At 45.5% G+C, this 24,530-nt stretch overlaps 1 protein-coding gene across 2 annotated transcripts in view; it reads left to right on the top strand.

Annotated features, from left to right (window-relative positions):
• The window catches only part of Prkn (parkin RBR E3 ubiquitin protein ligase), a 1,135,485-nt gene that overhangs the window by 929,541 nt on the left and 181,414 nt on the right, over positions 1–24,530 (top strand). For both annotated transcript variants that reach the window (XM_050135903.1, XM_050135902.1), the window contains exon 8: positions 16,824–16,885. In XM_050135903.1, the coding sequence (XP_049991860.1) occupies positions 16,824–16,885 (62 nt within the window). The remainder of the gene's footprint in view (positions 1–16,823; positions 16,886–24,530) is intronic.

Raw genomic sequence — 24,530 nt, 5'->3', positions numbered from 1 at the left:
TCTTGCTCCGGGACCATTCAGAGTGCTGTCACTTGGGTCGCTCGAGAGAGAACCCCAATGTCACCTGCACTGGGGATGCCATTGTCCCTTCATGAATAGTACATTTGAACTCATCGGTCTAAATCTGCTGGCAGCAGAGAGTCACTCTGATTTAGCCTTTTCATCCAATTAAGATAAAGAATGATTGCTAATTTTTATGCGGGAAAAAAAAAGTCAGGATCTGGGCCATCAAACCATAGCGCAAACACCAGTGTAGCGGGAGCTATGTAGGATGGTTTTGTTGTTGTTATTTTCCCCCACCATAAAAGCTGTTACTTGTTCTTCCAATTGGATTTTGGTTTTATTTTATTTATCTAATTTCTCTCAAATGTACCTCACACCAGCACTTTAGAAAATCCGAGAATCAGAGCTGTGTACGAGCAGCGATGGATCTAAATGGCGGTACTCAGAATGTCTGCAAAAACATTGGGTTTTGTTTTTATAAACTTGAAATATGCTCTTCAGTAATGAAAGCAATTATGCCCACACTAAGATAAATAAAAGAAATAAAATGCATAGCACTAAAGTAACAAGGGAAATTACCAGAATAAATTTAAAATAAGACAAATCAGAAGCAGAAAATACCATTAAGTACTCGTAAAGATGCAAACTGGATCACGTCTCCCTCTCGCGTTCCCTGCATTCTCTAATTCTTTTCTCCACCCCTCTTTTATGTTTGTGTTTGTTCAGGGTTTTGTTCTGTTTTGTTTTGTGATGGAGTCCCATGTATCCTAGGCTGATCTTGAACTCACTGGAGAAGCTTCAGCTTCTAGTCCCCCTCAGTGCTGGGATTGCAGGCATGTGCTACCATGGCCAGTTTATGCCACAAAGCAAGGGTTCCATGCAAGCTGGACAAGCCTTGCAAACTGAACAACATTGCCAAATTACCCCCACCTTTTCCCTTTTTACCCGACTCCCATTGGTCCTCTTGAGGGTCCTTCTAAACAGGTGTATGTCGTCTGTCTTCATCATCTTCACCTAATAGTATCATCTCCAGGTGGATCCATTTTCCTACAAACAATATAACATAGCAGCACTTCTTATGGTTTAAAACATCCACTAAATACACACATATACACACATGTATACATGCACACATATATGTATATATTCCCTTTGAAATGCCCTTTAATAGACATGTAGTCAGAACTATCTATTCAGAGATTGGTCAGTAATAAAATAAAAATTCCAAAGAGAAAGACAAGCTTCCAAAAACAGTGTTCTCAAATTCTTCAGGTTTTGACGTCATAAAACTGTGGAAATCATAAACGTGTGCCGTTGATGCTTTGTGACTCCCTTCTCGTCCTGGTCTTCAGTATCCTCTGGCAACACCCGAATAACCACAGAAAGGGTTTGCATCAGTAAGTCTGACCCACCATGCAGTCAGTCACAGTGTTGAGACCTAGGGATCGGGGCAGGATCCAGGCACCAGGGAGGTGGGGCAGAACTTTCAGTGAAGGGCGCTGGGAACTGACTGCACCTGTGTAGATTCGTGCCATGAGTTTGGGTTTGTCAGACTGAGAGAGACCAGGTTGTTTAAAGAACTCTTGGTGACGATGCTGCCATCCAGTAGTTGAGCTACTGCCCAGGTGAGCCATCTATTGTCCTGCTTAGAGATGGCTACGGAAGATGAGCAAACCATCTGGTTAAATTATTTGCAGGAATTTCTCAAAGGCAACAACAAGGTTATTTATTGCTTTACAAGTTTATCTTCCAGGGAAGAATTTTTCTGGAACAAATAATTAGGTCTCCGTGGTGCAGTGCTCAGCCGTAACGCTGAGGCAGTGTGGATGCAGGGTCTCCAGTTCTCCTCTGCATCCATACAGCCGTGTGATACCCAGACACTGCAGCTTCAGCCTCCAGGCCTGCAGTTGCATTCACGCCTCCTTGGTTTTCTCTTTGATTGCGCTCTGCTCTCTTGCTTCTCAGCATTTAGGTGGTTGGTTGATATGCCTCTTATCTCTTCGGGCATCTCCAGGAAGGCAGAATCCCTGCCTGGCTCTTTTTTGTTTCCTCTGTCACCCCTGGCCCCTTGCATTGTAGACATGTACTGAAAGGCTGTTCAAAAAGAGATGTGAAGGAGCTTCTAGCCGGATTTACCTCCCGCCGATACCCATCGCATTTATTTATCTGTGAAATGAAAAGTTAGTTCTTACATCTTACTATCCATGTGGCTGATTCTTCTTCGTGCCCCATTGGAAAACAGGTCATCTTCTAGCCACAGGGAGATGATACAGAGACATTAGATTCCCAGAGCAGTTGTGACAAACCAGAAAATACCAAATCTGCATGATTCTCATCTGAGTGATGAAAGCAGCAACATGTGTCCTGGAACACATAGTTTCAGAACCCTGGAGGAGGCGTCTGTGCTGCTTGGGCAAGAATTGCTTCTGTCAGCTTATTTTGAAAATATTCATAGTTGTGGTACCCAGATAAGCTGTACCTGGTGCTCAGGGTTATACTCCAAGGTCTCCCTTATTCAAACTAAACTCATACTCCTAACTGCTCAGTGATTAAAACTACACCCAGAGCTTTAATTTTTTTTTTTTGGGTTTTCTAGATTTACTATATATATATATATTCATTTATTTAATATGCCCAAATTTGAACCTTTTCAAAGGTTATTTTTTACATAATAAAACTGCAAACTTTTGTGCTGTCATGAGAAGTCACAACCCCCACTAAGATAGAGACAATAATATGGTGAGTGCCCCTGTTCACAGGCTTGTCGTTGATCACTCTCAGGTTCTTTAGTCTTATTTTGGTTAGTCCTCTTTAACATAAAGACAGAGGGTTGGTAGGATGGGTCAGCTAACCACAAGTGTTCCTGTCACAAACCTGGTGATTTGAGTACTATCCCTAGAACCCACATAAAGATGGAAAGCGGTAGCTGACTTTTCAGGATTGCCCTCTGACCCCTAGGCTGCACTGTGGCATGCACGCATGCATGCGCGCGCGCGCGCGCACACACACACACACACCGCATTAAAATGAGGGTAATAAAACCCTGCATTTCATGAGTTGTGATTGGGTTTAAATGCATTGTGTACGTGTACTGAGGTCAGTAGATGTTTTGTGCTCACTGTTTAGCTTTTAATGGTTGTTCTACACTCTAAAGGCAGAATTGGAGCCTTCCTGGGGAAGCCTTCAACTTCCCTGCTCCTCTTCCCCCTCCTCCTGAATTTGAGGGACTCTGATGCGTGTTTGCATTCGCAGACATGATACTGTTGTCTCAGTGTGGGTACCCGTGCTGTTTAGAGTTTTTTACATGCACATAAACATTATGGATAGGTTGTTACAGCTTGTTTGCTCCACTTTATGGCCTTGACATTTATATATTTTGATGCATTTCACTCTAACTCATATTAACGCTCTTCCCAAAAGCCTTTGCTCACATGTCATTTTCTCAACAAGATTTCTGTTTCCTACGCCTTTTTCTCTAAGTATCTATGTATGTATAAGTATTGCCACATATGTGTGGGTACATGAGGAATCCAGCAGAGAGCATCAGATGCCCCGGAGCTAGGGTTACAGGTACATGAGCCACATGACACGGGGGCTAGGAACCAAAATCGGGTTCTTTGCAAGAGTAGCAGCAAAACTCTTCGCCACTGATCCACCTCACCAGGTCCTCGCACACCTCCTCCTGCCCTGCGCTTGCATCCCTCCTCCCGCCCTGCACTTGCATCCCTCCTCCTGCCCTGCGCTTGCATCCCTCCTCCCGCCCTGCACTTGCATCCCTCCTCCTGCCCTGCGCTTGCATCCCTCCTCCTACCCTGCGCTTGCATCCCTCCTCCTGCCCTGCGCTCGTACCCTAGAACAGCATTTCACTTCTTCCTCTGCATTACGCTCATGCCCTCCTAAAATTACATTACAGAGGTACCCATTGGCTCTGGGGCTCTAAGTCAGGTAGTATCCGCCTGGTGAATGAGCCCTGGGTTCAGTTCCCAGCACTGCAAAGACTGTTGCTCTATTTGTCTCTTCCTCCTTTAGAGCACACGTCCCACCGGGAACCTCTGACTGTTTTCATTTTCTCCGACTGATATAATCCAGGTCCTCTAGCAGCTGGCACTAAGTGGCTGTCGCACAGGCATTTGCTGAATGCTTTTCTCCTCTATTGACGGATATTGCTGCTGCTTCTTTTGTGGTTGCTCTTATGACAAAACAATGCTGCAGTCCAACCTCTTCTTGTGCAGCTACGCGTTCGCCTCGGATGTGTATCCAGGAATGCATGGCTGGGTGAAAGGTGTCTACTCCAAGACTCTTCACTGGTCTAGGATGGATCTTGAGATTCGTCAAGCACCGCCTATTGAAAAGGAATGAATAACTCTTCTTTACAATGTAAACCTGAAGCTATCAGCAGACAAGAATTATTAAGATAGGCTTGGCTTTATTGAACAAAGTATCAATGCTTTGAATCCAATTATACAGTCCTCCTGTTGCTTTTTACTGTTGCTTAGTCTAGACACCTGAGTGAATTGTCCCCAGATTCCTCTGTGTCCCACTCTCAACTAAATCAGAAATGGCCGTTTCAACCAAGTGCATGGAGACTCTAACCAACCTCACCTACCTGCATTTACAAGGCTCCCATGGGCTCCCATATGGCCTATCCATGTTGCCAGCCCCACCCATGCAGCCAGCCCCACCCATGCAGCCAGCCCCACCCATGCGGCCAGCCCCACCCATGTGGCCTGCCCCACTCATGCAGCCTTCCCCACCCTCACCCTTGCAGCCAGCCCCACCCATTTAACCAGAGGCATCCTGGTTTGCTTGGCTGACTTTGATCACCTCAGATGGCCACTTATTTTTCTTATCATTTTTCTGTCAGCTGGATTCCAGCTCAAAGTTGTCCTTCAGGGAAGAATAGATGGTAACTGTCATTGCCAATCCTCCATCAGGGACTCTAAGCTGCAGCCAAGAGAGAAATTCATCTTCAAAGCATTGCACACCAAACAGCGGTGATCTGCAAATGTAGATCATCTGGGTCATGTGACCGGGGCCAGCAGCACATCAGAGAGCTGGATCCATTTCCATTTCTATCCCAAGCCTGGGAGCTCCTGGTGTTCCATTGAACCCAGAGGATATCACAATTGCTCCTGGGGTGACTTGCAAGGAAATTAAAATGGGGGCGAGGGAGGAGGGATTGAAGGCCCAAGCAAGTTTTAACTTTTCAATGGAATGTATTTTCCAAATGGCTTTAGCCTTATTTCCAGCACAGCAATTGAGGAAAGTCAGCAGAGGCTCTCTGGAAAGCTTGGGGTGGGGTTAATCCCTCCAGGTTCTGTTCCTTGGGTTGTTGCTTTAAGTTGATTTATCAATGATTCCACAGGAATGAGTCAAGACCTTCCAAGGTGGCTCACAGAGGAGCATTCAAGCTAGACGACTTAAAGATGTCGTGGAATGAGAATGAAATGAAAGGATGTGGGGTTATCGTTGCTGACTGAAATAGAGAACACTTTCAAAGTTGCCATTTTTTAAATTGAAATCTATCTTCATATTCTTAAGTATCTAATTTAGCTAGTTCAGGAGATTGCTCAGAAGACTGAGGCAGGAGGATCCCAGATTGAGCTCAGGACCAACCTGGACAACTTGGCGAGAATCCATCTCAACATTTAAGACCTGTTTTTACTAGAGACATAACTGAGCACTGCATGTGTGAAGCCTTAGGTTCCGGTCCTACTGCCATGAGATGAAGTGAAAAGAAAACACGGTTCACTTTAATGCCATGCATGCCTGCAATGTGTTTTTATCTGCACTGAGTTCAGCAGATGCAAAGGTTCTGGAGACAAATAGCAATGGAAACTACAACCAAAGAGCACTGAGCTTGTGTGAGCGTGGTCATAGGCCAAGTCAGCAGGAGAGGAACAACCAAGTCAGATAACAAAGGACAGCAAAACGGGGCTTAAAATTGGATCCAGTTCAAGAGAAAAGAGGCAAAGAGAGCTAGCAGGACAGGCCCCACCAAGGAAAGAGCACGGTATCAGCAGAATTGCTTCCTGGTGGCCATGCCCCTGTTTCCCTGAGCAAAACAAAGCATTGTGTTCAGAACATATGCTCTGAGGGGAAACTGTGTGTCTGCAAAGTGAGGGTAGAGTGGGGAACACACACCTGCTAAGGCTGACAGGCCTCCAAAGAACCCATGTGTGAAATTACAGTCAGTGGGAGGCGCTTTAAAAGGACTGAAGTGAAAGAAAGCAGATTCCAGAGTGAGAGAGAAAGAAAGTCTGTCTAAACTTCGTTAAGTGAGGAAAGACTGAATCTAAGGTTTGGAAATCGATGAGTTCGATGTGAATTTTAGCCACGACCTATAACAAAAAAAAAAATACAAATAAAACCGGTGTGAGCATTTATGAAGAAATATAGGAATGGAACACTTTTAAGAACCACTTCGGACCCCCAGAAGCAAGTAAAGAGTACAGAGGGTCTCATTGGCCAGTGAGCGGATATGCCTGCCTTGGGGATCCTTGACATTAACATGACAGCTGACCATGCCATATTGAGCTGATAGCCAGAGACAAGCTGGGCTCAGTGGCTCTGCCATGGTGGTCTAGTAACTGTGGAGAGAACCGGAAGGACCGCCGAGGGCTGCAGGCAGAGCAGCGGTTGGGCGGTGTGAGGAGAAAGGGCACTGAAAAGACGGAGAGGCACTGACAGAAGGGGCATTTGAGCTAATGCAAGATTCTGCAAGCTGATGGAAAAGAGCAGCAATGGGCAGAGGCCACCACAGCGGGTACCTAAGGAATAAGGCCCCTCCTGTGAGCCCCTCAGACCTTGACTCTCAAGTCTCCCTCAGAAACCCTTCTTAATCTCACCACATACAGCCCCGAAATCCTTACCTGGCTCTCCTTTCCTGAAAGCAGTGGCCAGTCTGGGCGTGTGTGTGTGTGTGTGTGTGTGTGTGTGTGTGTGTGTGTGTGTGTGTGTTTTGGGGGATGATGGGGATGGGACTGGACCCATAGCTACAGGTGTGTGGGAAGCCTGGAGGGAGCCAGGAGTAGGAAGTAGTAGTCATGAAATAGAGAGCCAAGCCAGGGCCGGGTCTGGCTGTGCAGTCCAGCAGCAATGAGATGCAGCCTGCGAGAAGTCTGGGAAGGAAAGAAAAGTGTGGTTATCCTTCACACATTCCTGCAGATGTGTTTACCAAAGCCAAAAACACGTCCAATGATTGTCATTTAGAACTTTTGAATATTCAGACAGAAGACGTTGCTGCTATCAGGGAAGAAACATCTCTCCTCACCCCTCAAAAACACACAAATCAACACACCCCTTTAACCAAAGACAGCTGAGCAAGAGAAAAATGAGTTTATTCCTTCAAATCCTGTGGGGAAACCCCCATGAAAACTGTACGTGGCTTGTGTAATCTCTTCATCAAAGACCAGCAAACCTCAGCAACCCAAGGAGACAAGAGAGGGTGGGGCAGTCTCAAGCTTCAGGAGCTGGGAAGCTGCAGGGAGTGAATTTTCATGTGTAGTAAGAAACTTGTGGCAGGAGGATTGTTCCCAAATCTTCTGGTGCCGCCTCTGAGCTGAGGAGAGGGTCTCCAGGAAGCTCTTGTCTAAGTGTATAGTACGAGAATGGGAAGGGAGTCTTCCTGTTTACCACTTTGTAATGGTCTCTAACTCTGTGGTGACGTGTTCTGTGCTCACCGGCCCGAGCTCTGCCAGGGTGGTTCCAGCTATCAGCTCAGGATTTACAGGAGGTTTGAAAGCAGTGCGCTTCATAAACAGGACCAGCTGTGGGGTATCAACACAGCAAGAGGGCATCCTGGCCACCACATCTCACCTGCTGCTCACACCAAGATCAAGCCTAAGAGGCAGATAAGGGAAGGGAGGCGAGCATCTGGTGTTTCCCATGTGAGCATTCCATCTCGATGACTGCAGGTGCATGTCTGTCCCAGGAAAGAGACACGGGATGGGTGCATAAAAGGAATGGCCTGGCCTTTAGTCACTCCACATCTAGAACGTGTGTCTAAAAAAATCTTTCCAACCCTAAGAACACTTTGTTAGGAGACCTCTGACCCCAGTCTGTGGAGCATGGAAACAGTCTGTCAGGCGGTCTGTCGGGAATGCTGAGAGCAGTAACTCCGTGCCGAAGGAGAGGTCAGTCCAAGTGCAGGAGCCGTCACTGCTCAGAACATTGCTGTGGGTTACGTAATCTGTCTCTAATCGCTGAGCAATTAAATGGCAGCAAGTCTGAAATCCGCAATTTCAATCTGATTGTCGCTGATATCAACTGAATCTCTAGATTGCATCTGGCAGTTTCGTGGCTCCATTAGGAAAGCCCTTTTGACATTCTGACAATGAACTGAGCGACTGTCCATCACAGTGGCTCCACTCCGCATCTCCTCTACAGGCCTGGCCTCGGCCCCCTCTTGTGAGAATAGCTCTGTTGTTCCCATAAGGAAATGTGTGCACACACATGCATAGCACATGCACACACATGGCACATGCCATACACATATGCCAAGTGGTATGAAATAAGTCCTGAGATATTAAGATACTGACCGACAGGACAAATAGACTTTTTACTCTCTTTCTCCTGGGCCCGAACTGTCAGTCATACAAAGCCATGTGCTTTTTGAAGCTCTTGTTTGCAATTAGAAGACAGTGACTTCAAATATAATAAGTATATCTTCCTAAGCATATACGATCTGTTGTTTTTAATTTCTTAATTAAAATGTAATTACAACATTTCCCTTCCCTTTCTACATGCAATCCCTCCCACTTTTCCTCCCTCCAAACTCCCATTCCCTCTCAAATTGATACTGAGGGCCTCTTTTTTTATTAATATTGATATATATCTATATACACACATATACATAAATATTTAAATATAGCCTGCTAAGTCCACTCGGTGTTACTTGAGTACACTTATTGCAGGAGTGAACACTTGGATTAGATTTCTAATTTGGGGGAATAATCTTTAGGAAAGACTGATTCTACCCATAGCCCTTCATCTGGGGGTGGGGCCCTGTGAGATTGTTCCCCTTCTGCATAGGCATGACTGTTGTATCTGTGCAGGTCTTGTTTAGGCAGTCATATTTGCCAAACTATTATGAATGTGACTTTGTGTTTCTAAAAGACAAAATCTCACAGCAGACTTCCTGGCCCTCTGACTTCTTACAGCCTTTCCACAACTTCTTCAAAGACGTTCCCTGAACTTAGATTCAGGAGTTGTTCACTGCATTTGAATGAGCTGTGGCTTTCTCTGATGGTCTTTGTGTGCTGCAAAGCAAAGTTTTTTTTGATGAAGGATAAGAGCTATGTGTGTTTGTGTGTACAAGCATTCTTCTAGAATGCAGTTATAAATTACACTGGTCCAGTAAAGTAGAAATCATAGGTTCCCTCTAAGATCCATGGCTTTACTAGCCCTGAGTAGTTGGCTAGGTTTCCAGTACCAGGCAAGGTTTTCCTCCTGCTGACCAAGCTTTAAATACCATTAGACAACCGTTGGTTACTGCCAAGCTATGACAGCCACTATTGCGCCTTTAGGAATACCCGTCTGTGCTGGTTATTGTTGTGGTTCACAGGCATCACCACTGGGTAGACCTGGTATTTACCCCCTCCCTTAGCAGCTTCCATACCACCTTCAGAAAGGGGACTTTCCAGTCAGATCCAGCCTAAGTCATCCAAGGTCTGCTTCTTAAGTGTGTGATGCCTTCAACACTAAGCATTTACCTTCGATCTCTGGGAGGCAACTAAGTACAGCAGTAATAGTCTATATTGTTTTGGGAGTCTCTTTAGATACTCTGGCCAACAACTTTAACAGAGATTTCTCACACCTAGTACTGGTTGCCAGTATGCCAGCCCAAGTGTCATAACTTGATTTGTTTATATATATTTACATATATAAACATATATTTGCATATGCATGTGTTTGTATATATACTTATATATGTATGTAAGATGTATTTGTATGTATGTATATGCATATATTTTGCAATTTTAGGTAAGTACAAAATAGTACGCTAATGTAGGGCTTTTTCAAACACCCTCAGTGTGATTTGCCCTTCCCTCTCTCTCATTCTGTATTGTCCCTCCTTCCCCTTCCGAGCTAAGGCTCCGATCTTGATTACTTTTCTCTTGCAGTGATAAGACACCAGGATTGAGGAAAACTACAGAAGAAAGAACTCATTTAGGGCTTACAGTTTGAGGGGCTTAGAGTCTATGACTATTATATCAGGGAACAGGCAGCAGGTAGACAGGCATAGTGCTGCAGCAGTAGCTGAGAACTTCCATCTTGATAAGATAGATGACGGGGGTGGGGAGGAGGAAGACAGAGAGAGGATGACACTAGTCTCTCTCTCTCTCTCTCTCTCTCTCTCTCTCTCTCTCTCTCTCTCTTTGGATTTTCGAGACAGGGTTTCTCCGTAGCTTTTTGTTCCTGTCCTAGAACTAGCTCTTGTAGACCAGGCTGGCCTCGAACTCACAGAGATCCCAGAGATCTGCCTGCCTCTGCCATCCGAGTGCTGGGATTAAAGACATGTGCCACCACCGCCTGGCTGACACTAGTCTCTTGAAACCTCAAAGCCTGCCCCCAGTGATGTGATTCCTCCAACAAGGCTCCACCGTCTAATTCTTTAAAAATTAGGGACCAAGTTTTAAAATGTATGAATCTATAGAGGTCATTCCCGTCCAGACCGCCACAGCCCCCTCCATATTTCCTATGTCCCTCTCTGTGTTGCATGCATATAAATGATTGCTTTGCTGGATGTTGGTCACTTGTCACAAAGCTCACCGCTGACACTGAGAACTGGAAAAGAAAGGACTGGGGACTGAATGGTAGCCATGTGCATCCCCAAGTGCTCTGCCCTTAGCTGAGGTGTGAAGACTGCATCCTAGCTGGGGTTCTAGACCGAATGAAAAGGACAATGTGAGCTGAGCCCATCATCCCCGATTCGCTGTCTCCTGGCAATGGGGCAGTACAAGCAACAGCCCCATGTTCCTGTGGCCATGACTTCCCACCACAATAGGCCGTATCCTCTGGACTGGTCAGCCAAGGAAACCACTCATTCCGTAAGTCTCTTCCTCAAGTGTGTAGCTGCAGAAATGAGGAGGGCAACAAATGGAGTGTGTCACTAGCCCTAGGAAGCACTCGCTCGTCATTTGACGTATCTCTGCTGAGGTGTTTTTCTTCTCTGTGTGGCTTTAGAGTGACGCGAATGTTCATCTTTGTGTCCCAGCAGCAGTGACAGCCCCTAAGAGAAAACCATTGCCTTTAGTCAAGAGAGTGGACTCCCTGGCCTAAGTGGAGAGGAACACTCCTGAGGGACAGTCCCTTGGCCGGGTGGTTGACCTGCCCGTCTGCAACATCAACTCCACTCAGGCCAGGGCCTCACCATCTTGACCTGAAGGAGAGAATTTTCTCTTTGTGGTCGTTCCTGCCTTTGTAAAATTTGGAGATGTTCTTGTGGTTCTTAGATGCTCCTATTTTTCTTTCCATTTCAATTGGGCAAGTCTCTTTGGACTTCCTTCAAACTTCTGCTCATCCAAACATTCTTTCCTTCATCATGGTGCTCGTCCCTCCTCAGCCTCCGCCTCTGCCCTCAGCCTCCACCTCTGCCCCCAGCCTCCACCTCTGCCCTCAGCCTCCACCTCTGCCCTCATGTCGTATCTGGTTTTGTGCCGTCCACTTTTTCATTAGCACTTGCTATATTAATCTTTGTTGAAATTCCAACATCGGTATCCTACCTAAGTCACTCTCTGATGTTTGCTGTGTCTCTTTGTGCTGTGGGTTTTCTTGTTGTTTGTTTGTTTTCCTGCCTGTTAGCATGTCTTCAATTTTTCACTGAAACATGGGAGAACTGGGTATTGAGGTGTCTAGGTCTTTGATGTGACCGTGTGTGTTAAACTGCAGAGGACTCAGTCTATGGTCAGTGTAGGTTATACCTGCAAGCAGCAGAGGTTTCAGATTCCTCTGATTCTTTTGGTTGCTTGGTTCACTCATTTGTTCGTTCATTCATTGGTTGGTTTTTTGGGGCTTCTTTTTTTTTTTTTTTTTTTTTTTTTTTTTTTTTTTTTTTTTTTTTTTTTTTTTTTTTTTTTTTTTTTTTTTTTTTTTTGTTAGGGAGCTGTACGGACCCAAAGGTCTCTTGCATGCTAGCAAGTGGTCTGCCACTGAGCTATGTCCCCAGTCTGCCTCTGGAACTCTTAAGCCCTTTTCCTTCATGGAATGCAATGCTGCTCTTGTAGCTGGATCCACTGTTGGTCTATTGGAATTCTCTTAATTCTGTGACAGGGTGTGAAGGGGGTTGGGTTAAACCCTCCAGTTGTGGGTCTGTCTTTCAGTCTCTGAGAGGGGCTGTTACTTGGGACTATGATCTTCAAAATAACCTCTGCAGTGATACCCAGTCCTTATCCATGGATGCAGGGATCTCTGTTTCCAGGAAGCCTTTACTCTTGCTGACTGCCCCCATCTCTGGTAGAGACAGACAGGTTAGGGGGATGGGAGATCTGAGTCCTTTTCACAGAAGAGCCGACCTTTGTTATAAAAAGTCATAGGACACTGTCAGAAACTTCTGGAAGTACAGACCAGAAAAGTCCACAGGTGATTGGACCCCAGGATGTTTCTTACCCCTAGCTACTCTATACTTTCCCCCTAGGGACAGATGAGAGTTACCAGCTCATCCTCCCTGTAGGTTTACAACCTAGGTTGGTACATCTGACCTGTCTATCAAGATGGGTAAGGGGATGTCTTACCCAGTGATGTCAGTTCTTCTACAGGCCCAAGGAAAGTGCTTGACATTTAGTTTTCCTTGACTATTCCTGTAAAAATGGAAGCAGTAGCTCCCAGCTCTTTCCATGACAGAACTGGAAAACAAGAAGCCCCACCATGGCTTCTTGGCATGATAGCTGCTTCTCTTTGGAGAAAGAAAATGTTTTAAGACCAGTAGCATTAGATATGGGAACAGCCCTAATGGCATTAGCAGTAACTGTGCAGGCTTACTTTCCCATCTCGTGTTTGCAAAGCATCTTGCTCTCTTTTATATGCATTCCAAACAGCGGTTCAAAACAGACATTATGATAAAGAAGCAGATGCTTCTGGTAGCAAGGTGCAGCCACACATGCACAAAAAAAAAAAAAAAGGCAGTTGATGCAGAACAGAACTCCAATCAGGCCAAGACTTTGGTCAGAAGGTATAAAGTCCTGGGTTTGGTATTTCTTTGTTGTTATGTGTCCCTCGCTGTGTTCGATGGTGACTGTGTCTATAAGCTCTTCTTTCCAGAAAATCGGATGAAAGGCAAGGGCAAGTAAAAGGGAACGGTCACTGTCCTCAGGCCTTATTTTTGCTGAATTTCTAAGGAGAGATATTTAAATATAAAATTGGAGAAGAAGAAAAATACAGAGAGAAGAAATGGAAGAGAGAAAAGGAGGGTGGCGCTTTTGAGGACCTGAGAAGGGGCAGTTGGGAGAATGACACAAAGCAGTGTTTTGAGAACCCACCCCCACATTCCCTGCCTTCCCTCCTTCCCATTTTCCTGTCCCCCATTAACCGAAAATAACGTGCAGGAAAAATGCCCGCCGATTAATGAGTTTATTTGGGAAAGGCGGAGGGTGGCGATGGGAGCGCATGTGCCATCACTAACGAGCATGTTAGAGATTGAGGTGAGCGAAAGGCTCTGAGGCAAATGGAGAGAGTCAGCGCGGGTGCTACTCCTTCGTCACAGGGATCACCAATAGGGCCATGTAGTCCATGGTTGGGCAGACAGCTGCTGAGCATATAGCCTTGCAGAAGCATTCTTTGCAGGCTCACGGTGACCTTGTGTAAGATTATAGGTCTGGTGGATTCTCTGTGAGTCTTTCTTGCTATCGGGCATGCATCTTGTCCTTCAAAACTTCCTCTCCTTGTGCTATTTTCGGTAGAACGTGACACGATTTTACCCAACAAATTTCACGTGCCCTGCCCAGCACTGACACATTCCGTGTGCCTGTCATACATTTCTCGTTCTGTGGGGTTAGGCTCCGTCTTTGCACTAAGCCCGCATCTGTTCCTTCCAATATTTATGTCCCCATGTTCGGCACAGCTGACGGGCATCACTCCATGCATGTCTCAGATACCCTTGGCTCTACCCACTTGTTAATATATGCTGTACCCATCCTTGTTTGCTAGTTTGTGGTACCCTGCAGGTGCTTAAGGTAATTGTGTCGTCTGCTCAGGATGTTTATCTTTGAGCTATCATTGACATCAATCCTTTATTCATGTCTTAGGAGAGGGCCAGAATATAAATTCTGAAGACGAGCTAATTTCACGTTCTGTTTCAAAATGTTGAGACCATTTTTCTTCCCATTTTTGAGCGATGTCAACAACCACTGATAAAGGAGAAAAAGGATTCCAAAACTTTTAGATTGAACAGATAATCTTTATGATAATGTATCTTTAAATATTCCTAGATATAAACTGAGGTATCAGTATCTTATGCTTGTGTAGCTAAAAGGCTCAAATACAAACAGGGTTCTGAGTAACTGGTCCTCCATCTCTGCATGCCACCCTGGACTGTGTGTGATCCCCAGTTTACCAGCCCCTTTCCCTTTGGCCAGTGGTTCTTAGCCTCTGGATGAGACCCTTTTGAGAGGAGGGAGAGAGAATGACACTTTCACAGGGGTCACCTAAGACCACTGGAAAACACAAATGTTTACATTAGAATTCATAAGAATAACAAAATTACAGTTATGACGTAGCAATGACAACAATTTTATGGTCGGGAGCACCACAGTGTGAAGAACTGGAAGTTGAGAGCCAATTTCAGGCACTTCTTGTTACTCCAGCAGAGACCTTGGATTATAAATTCTGAGCGATGCAGCCCCTGCATCCTGTCCATCTCTGCTCCTTCAGTCATGGTTTCAGAAAACAAAACCATCCCAAGGAAATCTATAGCGCTTCTCAGCTGCACTGCCAACCAAACGGCACAGCCACCCTCACTAACTCTTCAGTCCTCAGAACAGCAACCCGGAAATGAACAAGCCTCTCAGGCTGAGCCTTCCTCGCTGGCAAGGCTCCATGATGGCTGTTACTCAGCCGTCACCACAAGAAGCCAAAGTTCCTCCATGCTATTGGGCATGACTGTGGCAATTAATGTGTGTGTGTGTGTGTTTGCCACCAAAATACTTGCCTCGGTACTTTCCCTTATATCTTACACAACAAAATCCCCTGCATCACCTCACTTATGAACAACCTTCTCATTATGAGGTGCTGTATAATATCTAAGACTAAAATGTATTCCCGTGTTCACCATGGCCACAGGATTTAACCTGATGAAGAAAGTCTCTCACAGAATTTCCCCGTGGCTTTTCTCTTAGCTGATTCAAGATTCAGTCATGTTGACTACAAGTTGGCCATCACAAAAACATATGGGAAGGCGTTTATTGGAATTGGTGCATGTGGGTAGGAGAGCTGAGAAATCTCACTCTGCCCTCTCAAGCCAGAGAACCAGGAAGGTGTGGTGTAATTCACCTTGAGAACAAAAGCTTAAAGGAGTTGGGGCAGGACCCGATACAAGCCCCAGATCAAAGGAATAAATACCAGGGACTCTGAGGTCTGAGGGCAAGAAAAGGTTTGTGTCCTCTTCCAGAAGGCGTCCATCCCGGCATCTGTTCCTGCATCCTTCCCCTTCTGCTCACTGCCCTGGATGGGTTGTGTGTTGCTCAGTGATGTAAGTGAGGGTAGCTCTCCTATGTCCAACCCACCAATCAAATGCTAGCAACGTTCTGTTTTGCCTCCTCCCCCGGTGTCACATTAGTCAAACTGATGCATACCATCATCATCACCCAAGTTCCCTCTAAAATCTCGTGTCCATATTCAGCCTGTGTGGGTACCTCTCATTGCTAGCCTACACTGTGACTCTATTCTACCTTCTAGAACACTCGTGCTGAGGACAACGTCGCTTATGTGAAGGCACATCTTGTCCTTCCTTAACCTGCCCTCACCCAGAAGCCCCCTCAGTCCCTACAGCTTTCTGACCTCCTGGGCTGAGTGAAGGAGACCTGACACAGGGCTTCTCTGGAGTGTTCTGCATAGGATCCAATTTCCTTAATGGAAATGTCAGTGAATTTATGCAATCCGTTGGTCTTATCTCGGAAGAACAGGTTTTTAATATCAGTTTTGTTTCTGGAGTTAATATTATGAATGACTAGAACCTAATTCCATTGAGGAGGCAGGGACAGAACATGCTCTAGCTGATACTAAGCACTTGCAAATGCGTACATCTCTAAATGTACGTATATGATTTATTTATTTTTGTTTTATGGACTAAAGGAAGACAATGGAAAGCCGAGGAGCTCAGGATTGATGAGGGAACTGGAAAGCAGTGGCAATCTCCTCAACTCCAGCAAACCTGAGAAGAGAGGATGCCCAGTCATTCTGCCTCCATTCCCAAGCCTTAGTGAACAGAACCCAGGCCCTAGTGGCCAGGAAATACCACCTGGTCAACCTGTGAACACCTACAGTCAGTGGCTTCCCCCTTCCAGCCCCACAGGCGCCTAGCTCTGTATCAGGGCACATTTATAAATGTCAGTAGGACCACAACACCCTAGGGCCAGGTCATAGTCCTCATTCCAGGGGACAAGTCTGGTTGGGTTCACATACAGGCCTTTCCCAAAGCGCTACAGTCTGAGCCCAAGCCTTGGCCGGCACAACTTGGTGCTTGGTGAGACTTGTGTTCTCAGGTGCGCGTCCGTGTCCCCGTCAGCATCAGCACCAGCTGTTGGCAGTCATAGCTGTGTATGAGAAAGGAACTACCGCACGGAATGACAGCGACACTTGAGTGATTAATTCTCCTTTCCCCACAGCTGGCTGTCCCAACTCCCTGATTAAAGAGCTCCATCACTTCCGGATTCTTGGAGAAGAGCAGGTGAGTCGGGCTTCCAAAGGCCGCATCACAGTGTCAGGAAAGACAGACACTAATGAGACAGCTTGGACCCTCCCTGGGGAGGCAGCATGTGTCTCATGACCCACAGCACCCAGAAATAGGGAAGAAAGCCACGGCAGAGGTACATGTGAGGACACCTCCCCCTCTTCTACCCGTCAGACCCGACAGGTTATTAATTGGTACATCTGCTCGCTGCCAGAGCATTTCATCTCAAGGCTGGAGCGGTAGGCAGGCGCTGCAGAGTGGCAGATGAACAAACAAACAAACGCGGAGATGAATTGTGCCCACGGCATCAATAGGCACAGAAATTCCTGATGTACCCGTGAGTGTGATGCAGGCTCCTTTGTACCCACGGTGTTACTTACACTTTAGAGCGACCACTTTCTACATGCAGGTGAACATGTCACATCTAAAGGATGGTACACACACACACACACACACTCAAACTTTTGACTGATTAAAATCAAATTGGCTTTCTGTATTGCTGGGTTCATACCTATAGATTCATCAAACCACAGACTGAAAATATTTGGGAAAGAACTAACAATAAGGTAGGGAGATAAAGCCACTTGCCACAGAAGTGTAACCTGAGTTTGAGTCTCCAGGACCCATGGAAAGTCAGGCACAATGGTTCATCCCTATGTCCCTACAGCAGAAGGAGAGGGGAACACCCTCCTGCACAAGATAGCTACCGCAGCCATGTGCAACAAAAGGACCCTGTCCCAAACAAGGTGAAACATGAGAACTGTCACTCGGGGTTGTCCTCTGATCTCCACATACGTACTGTGGCATGTGTATGTCCCCCAAAAACATCATACACATACACACTTGTGTGTTGATTTATATCAACACAAAAACATTACAATAAAAATTAGTACAAATTTTATAAACACAGTAAAATATGTATATAGTATTTGCATTATATTAGACAGTATTAGTAATTGGGGAATGATTTAAAGTCCACTATGGGATGCGTATACATTATGTATAATACTACTACACCATTCTGTATTAGCCAGTGACTTGAGTACCCCCAAAGTTTTGTATCCAGTGGGAATACTGAAAGTGATCCTCATGGAAATCAAGGACAACTGTACCTCTTCCTGATCCTCTTTGAAATTACAGAGTCTACACCAGGATGTCAGTCTTGGTGTTAAATTGTCCTTGCAACACTTAAACTAAATAATTGGCAACATGTCGGTTGACCTGATAGTCTCGTGCTGATTTCTACTCCTTGCCAGCCCTGTCCACACAATAGGCAAATGGAACCATAATGACTCAGCTTTGCCAGTGAGTTCTGGGGCTGTGCCTTTGTTTTCTATGAGTCTAAGTTTCTTTTCTTCTTGCTTTGATACCATACCTTAATGGAATCGACTTACGAGACAAAGAGTTTGTTCTGCCATTCAGTTCAAGAGTGAAGGGAGGTGAGACAGAGGCAGAAGCTGGAAGCAGCTGCTCACATAGCATCCACAGTCAGGAAGCAGAGACAATGGGTACTTCCCAATGTTCAGCTCTTTTTCTGCTCACACAGAGCAAGATCCTGGCCTAGGGAATAGCGCTGCCCATAGTGGCTGTGTCTTCCCAACTCAATGTATGTAACAAAGATAATCCCTCATAGGCATGCCCATAGCCCATCTCCAAGACAATTCTAGACCTCTTCACATTGACAGTGAGATCAGCTATCACAGTATGTGTGTATGGCAGAGGACCATTGCCTGTTACCACTGATTTTAAAACCGGAGAAAGCCTGGGGCGGGTCAGCAGTTGGAATCTTCTCTGCGCCATTGAAAAGTTATTGTATGCCTCCTCGATTCCTTATATTGTAAGCCTCTAGAATTGCAGATATAAATGTTAACTCAAGGCCAAGCTAAATCAGTCTTCCCGTGTTACAGGCACCAGTTGTTACCTGGCTCCTCCACACATTCATCTCCCCGAGAGCCTCATTTTCCTTGAGAACCTGAGACTTATTGAAAGAACTACTAATTGTTACCCCAGTGCTTCTGTTCAGATAATGGAGCCTTCTCTCTGACTCGCACCAATATTTGCAAATTGTTTCCATATTTGTTTCAGACTCACTGCGTAATTAATAGGGAACGAAGCCAACTGTAATAATCTCCTTAGATTTGCATGCAAGTTGGGCCACTTTGCATTCTCCTAGAATTTAATCAAGCAATAATCAAAATTAATATTACCCTGATTAGTTATGGCAACATACTACATCTCCGTAATATTGATGTCTGTGTCCTAGAAAAGCAAACTCCACTCCTTCTTTCCTTTCATTAGAAGGAAGATAGGAAAGAACCATCCTGAGGACCTACTGTGTGCTGTGAATCATTCTAGGTTATAGGGATAGAGGTACAGCGTCACAGCGTCACTTCAGACTGGGAAAAATAAGCTCTGTCACATATACATAGACATGTTCAGTATGTATCCTCTGTGATATATACTGTCTAGAGAAATACAAAACTGAAGTCAGGGAATGAAGGAGAAAGAGCATAGCATAGATTCCTTGCAGGGTGATCAGGGAGCAGAGGAAGATGAAGTGGAAAGGCAGTGACACATGAGCAGATTGGGAAGAAAGACAACATGCTGCCAGAGAAACGGGATGAAACCACAGGGACGCTTTAAAGCTCATTTTAAGTGTGGGGTCAGCTGTGCCATTTCAGTGAAGAGCACCCAAGTTCAGGGTGTGTGCTCATATTAGTTGCTTTTCTATGGCTACGCTAAAACACCATGACCAAGGCAATTTATAGCAGGGTTTATCTAAGGCTCATGGTTTCAGATGGATAGAAGTTCATGTCTGTCATGTTGCAGGGAGCATAGCATCTTGCAGGCAGGCAGGCAGGTGTGGTGTTGAGCAGTAGCTGAGACTTTGCATCTTGATCTACAAGCACAAAGCAGAGAGAAAAATCCCTTGGAATTTCCTGCATCTTTTGGGAAGCTGAACTTGAGTCTGGCGCCTTAGACCACTCGGCCATCCTGACACACTCCTGCATCTTTTGGAACCTCAAAGCACACCTTCACTGACACAGCTCCTCCAACATGACCACACCCACTCTAGCAAGGCCACACCTCCTAATCCTTTCCAAACTATTCTACTAACCAGGAACCAAGTATCTGAACGTATGAGCCCATGGGATCCATTCCCATGCAAACCACCACAGTGTCCAAGGTGGAAGTCACATTACTAAGTCTAGGGTTTTTTCCAGAGTTGGCAAACAGGACTATGGATATCTGTGTTTCCTAGGCAGTGTTTATGGTGGTAGATAATGCAGTCTGGCTCCAAGTGGAAAGAAATGTTAAATGTGAAGAGGGCCAATGGCCAGAGAAAACGTTGGACCCAGTAATTAAAAGTCTTCATGAGGTTGAATTCAGTCATGTGCATATCTCGATTTAAAAGTTTATAAAAATAAGGGCTGCTTCTTGGAAAGAAAATACTAGGAGTTGGCACCTCTTCTGGAGGCGATAAAGCTGAAGGAGAACTGTATGAATAGGGGATGAAAAACATCACAGGGATGATAAGATTGGCCCAAAAGAGCTGGTTCATCGACATGAGAAGGAGTTAGCGTTTACCGGAATAATACAAAGCCAGGCGCAGAGCTGCAAGCTGAGCTAGAAGCTCAACCTCCAAGAGTGAAGGACTGTGTCCAGTGTCTGCACACATGGACAGTAGTGGGAAGGGCAAGATGAGACGCCAGATGGCACAGGATTCTAAGGAGCAGGGAGTTTGCAAGACAGAGGAGGACTGGGGGTTTGGAGGGGCCAGATGTTTGAGAACCAGAAGTCTCAATTCACATGGCACAGAGGTAGGTGGAGAGGTTTGAGTAAGTTGAGGAAGGAAGAAGCATTTTAAGAATCTGGCTACACAGAACAGTTTGTTTCTCATGGATCTGGAACACCAGGAAAGACAGAGGAGAGGAGAGGAGGGGAGGGGAGGGGAGGGGAGGGGAGGGGAAGGGAAGGGAAGGGAAGGGAAGGGAAGGGAAGGGAAGGGAAGGGAAGGGAAGAGAAGAGAAGAGAAGAGAAGAGAAGAGAAGAGAAGAGAAGAGAAGAGAAGAGAAGAGAAGAGAAGAGAAGAGAAGAGAAGAGAAGAGAAGAGAAGAGAAGAGAAGAGAAGAGAAGAGAAGAGAAGAGAAGAGAAGAGAAGAGAAGAGAAGAGAAGAGAAGAGAAGAGAAGAGAAGAGAAGAGAAGAGAAGAGAAGAGAAGAGAAGAGAAGAGAAGAGAAGAGAAGAGAAGAGAAGAGAAGAGAAGAGAAGAGAAGAGAAGAGAAGAGAAGAGAAGAGAAGAGAAGAGAAGAGAAGAGAAGAGAAGAGAAGAGAAGAGAAGAGAAGAGAAGAGAAGAGAAGAGAAGAGAAGAGAAGAGAAGAGAAGAGAAGAGAAGAGAAGAGAAGAGAAGAGAAGAGAAGAGAAGAGAAGAGAAGAGAAGAGAAGAGAAGAGAAGAGAAGAGAAGAGAAGAGAAGAGAAGAGAAGAGAAGAGAAGAGAAGAGCCAAAACTGATGTATACTAGGGAATTGTGCAGTGAGCAACACAGGAGATGCGCGGGACACAGACCAAAGGCCAAACCTCAGCAGGGTACCATGCATGGATGGGGGCAGATGTTGTCTGCTGGTGTCTACAGGAAAACGTGTCCCCTGAACCACCTAGCACCACTCACTGCAGAAGGTCAGAAGCCCCCCTTCATGGTACAGCCTGGCTCACATCCAAGGGTAGGTCATTGTAGGTTTGAACCCATCTCATACAAACCAGGAAATCAATATAAAAAACTCTCAGTCACTCAAGTTCTAATGGGGTCATTAAATAAATGTTCCCTTGAAATCACCCATTTCATTCACCCACAGTCTTACAAAAGTCTTATGAACAAATGACGCCTGGTGCCCCCTCTTCCTGCCCTCAGAACCACCTAGAACCTCAGACCTGCTTCAGCACTGGACGAAGAAACTTATTCTGAAAAAAAGTGAGTGTTGTGAACATCCTGGACTGGAGGTAGTGCCCAGGAGACAGAGGACGGAAGGTGGGGTCAGCCTAAAGACCACAGCTCCTTCTGAAGAAACCAGAGCCAAATCCTACTTTTCTGCAGGGAAGTACTTAGATTTGCCAGCTAACTTAATACTACTCCAAGCTTTCACTCTGGACTAGAGGAAAGGGTCAATGTTGTGTACATAAAAGACAGCAGCACTGAGCTGCACCCATGAGGACAGCGGGCTTGAGCTCCTGCTTGCAGAGTCTCAACAAGCCGCCTCAGCAACACCTCCTGGGAGAAGATACCTTGCAAGCTTCCTGCCTGCCTAGCCTTGCCTTCCCTGGAGAGGCCCTGGTGTGTTTAACCATGCACAGAAGAGACAAGAAGCTAGCTGGTTTCCAACTCCTTCCAGAAAACTCCACCACCCCTGGAAGTTGAGATACAAATTCTTGGCACCATCTCACGTCAAGCATCCGAAGGGCTTCCTAAATTACGATCCAGGATTCCGCCTGTGGCTCCAATCATGTTTCCAGCGTAGATTAATATGCTTCCACCGTGCATTTGATTTCACAATCCTAATGATTGCTTTTTCTGCACGGTGAACAAGGTCCAGCCCTTTCTCTAGCCAATTCACTTCATCAGCGGCTGACAGATGTCTAGGGATGCAAAGAACATTACCAGCAATGGCACAGAGAACAGAAGCTGCAGGTGACAGGAGCCACCACTGAGACCACCACTAACTCTCTCAGACTAACAACCTGCAAATGAGGAAAAATAAGAAGGAGATTATAGACAATTTCAGGAGTGCTTTAAAAAAATAAAAATAAAAAACCTTCCTAATCATGTGTGTGGGAAAAATAGGGCATTCTCTACAACAGCAAGGGGAAATAATTTTAGCAAAAGTTATTGGTCTTTTATGTGGTCGTTTTAGATATTTTTAATCCAAACAAATAAACAATAAATGGATTTTTGTTAGTTTTTAATAGGCGACCAAAGAATAGTGAGCCAAAGGTTTTCGGTTTTCTTCTCGTGTAAAGGAGGAAAGTCAGGAATGGAGGCAGGTGGCTGTTGTGGAAAGGGCCATCTTCGTCTTGGCCCGAGCTCAAGTGTTGAAGACCCCATGCACTACCAGTGTGGAATTCCGACTCTGCATCCGTGTGACCCCGAGACTTCACCCATCACTCCCCTGGGAAGGATTCAGCAAGTGGGCAAAGGGCTGGCACAGGTGTGTGGCACAAAGGGCCCATTTCCAAACAGCAACTCTTCACCTCTCTTAGTGATCCGGAGTGCCGCGTGCACCCTCCCACCCACCTACCCACCCTCCCCTGAAGGAACCCCCACAGCTTCAGCTAAGAATCAACAGAAGCCAGAATTGACGCTGGAAGACAAGAGGCCCAGCAGCTGTACCTGAGTGCCCCCAAAAGGACGCTCTGGAAACGCCAGGGCAGCATAAAACCAATCTCCTTCCTTGCTCCAAGCAGTTGCCTGGGGGCAGGCAGCTCCTGGATGGCTGTCAAGTCCTGACTCATCGTCACAGACATCTGCCAGCTTTCCCATCTTGGTTTCGGCCTCCTTTCCCTGCACTTAACATTCTCTGACTTTTAAAATGGAGATTCCTTCTTGCTTTGTCTCCCATGAAAGCAGGCAGATGAGGCCTGCAGGTGACACAGAGGACAGGAGGCCACGTAAGCACAGCGCCTTCCAGCCTGACCCCGCAGGCCACCACCCATGTTCTTTCATGGACTCAGCATGCAGGCAGTCAGCTAAAAAGAAAAAGGAAGATTGCTAGCCCACAAGGGTCTTGAACTTGTGACCTCTGTCTCTTTCAGAATGATAATCTACCCAGTCCAACCTCAGGCCAACAAAATCCAGTGTCCATTTCACTCTATTATCCTAGGACTCATTATTTAGAATAGTAAAACATGATTGTGTTGAAACCTAAATGAGTTTGGTACTTCCAAATGAGTATTTTTTGTTTTTTAGAGAATCTATGAGAATGCACAAATAAAGATGGGATGATTTTCCCCACAACTAAGGTACAAAGCATCACAGTGAGATAAGAGGTAGCTTACTGAGGTAAGGCATTCTAAGAATGCTTTTCTCGCTATATTTCCATAAACTATGAGCAAATGCTTAGTTATTTTCCTTGGGTGAAAAGCCATATGCTTTTTCTTGACACAATTATTTTTTTAAAAAAGCTTTTGCAAATATTATATAAAAAACATGTTATTTTAGATATGATGGTTAGTCTCAATTATCAGCTTGAAATCACTGGGGGAAAGAGCCTTTAGCCATGCCTGTGGGGGCTTATCTTGACTAGATTAACTGAGGTACAAAGATGTGCCCACTGTGGGCAGCACCACTCCCTGGGCTGACTACGAGCATTCAATGCTCTTCTTCCTGGATGTAGACACAATATGATCAGCTGCTTCAAGCTCCTGCTGCTTGACTGCCCCAGCATAACAGACTATACTTCTAACTGTGAGCCAAAATATACCCTTCCCTTTTCAGTTGCTTTTTTCAAGGTGTTTTCACAACAGGAAAAGTAAACAACTAGTTACCTGTGAGTTATCTACTTTATGAAATCATATCTGAGAATTTACAAACTGGTTTTAACCAAAGATTAAATAACAGTTTGATATTGTAATATTAGTATACATTATAT

This window comes from Alexandromys fortis, unplaced genomic scaffold (genome assembly GCF_014885135.2).
Source record: "Alexandromys fortis isolate MF-2015 unplaced genomic scaffold, M_Fortis_MF-2015_v1.1 scaffold_23, whole genome shotgun sequence".
Lineage (NCBI taxonomy): Eukaryota > Metazoa > Chordata > Mammalia > Rodentia > Cricetidae > Alexandromys > Alexandromys fortis.
This window is presented reverse-complemented; position numbering and strand designations above follow the sequence as displayed.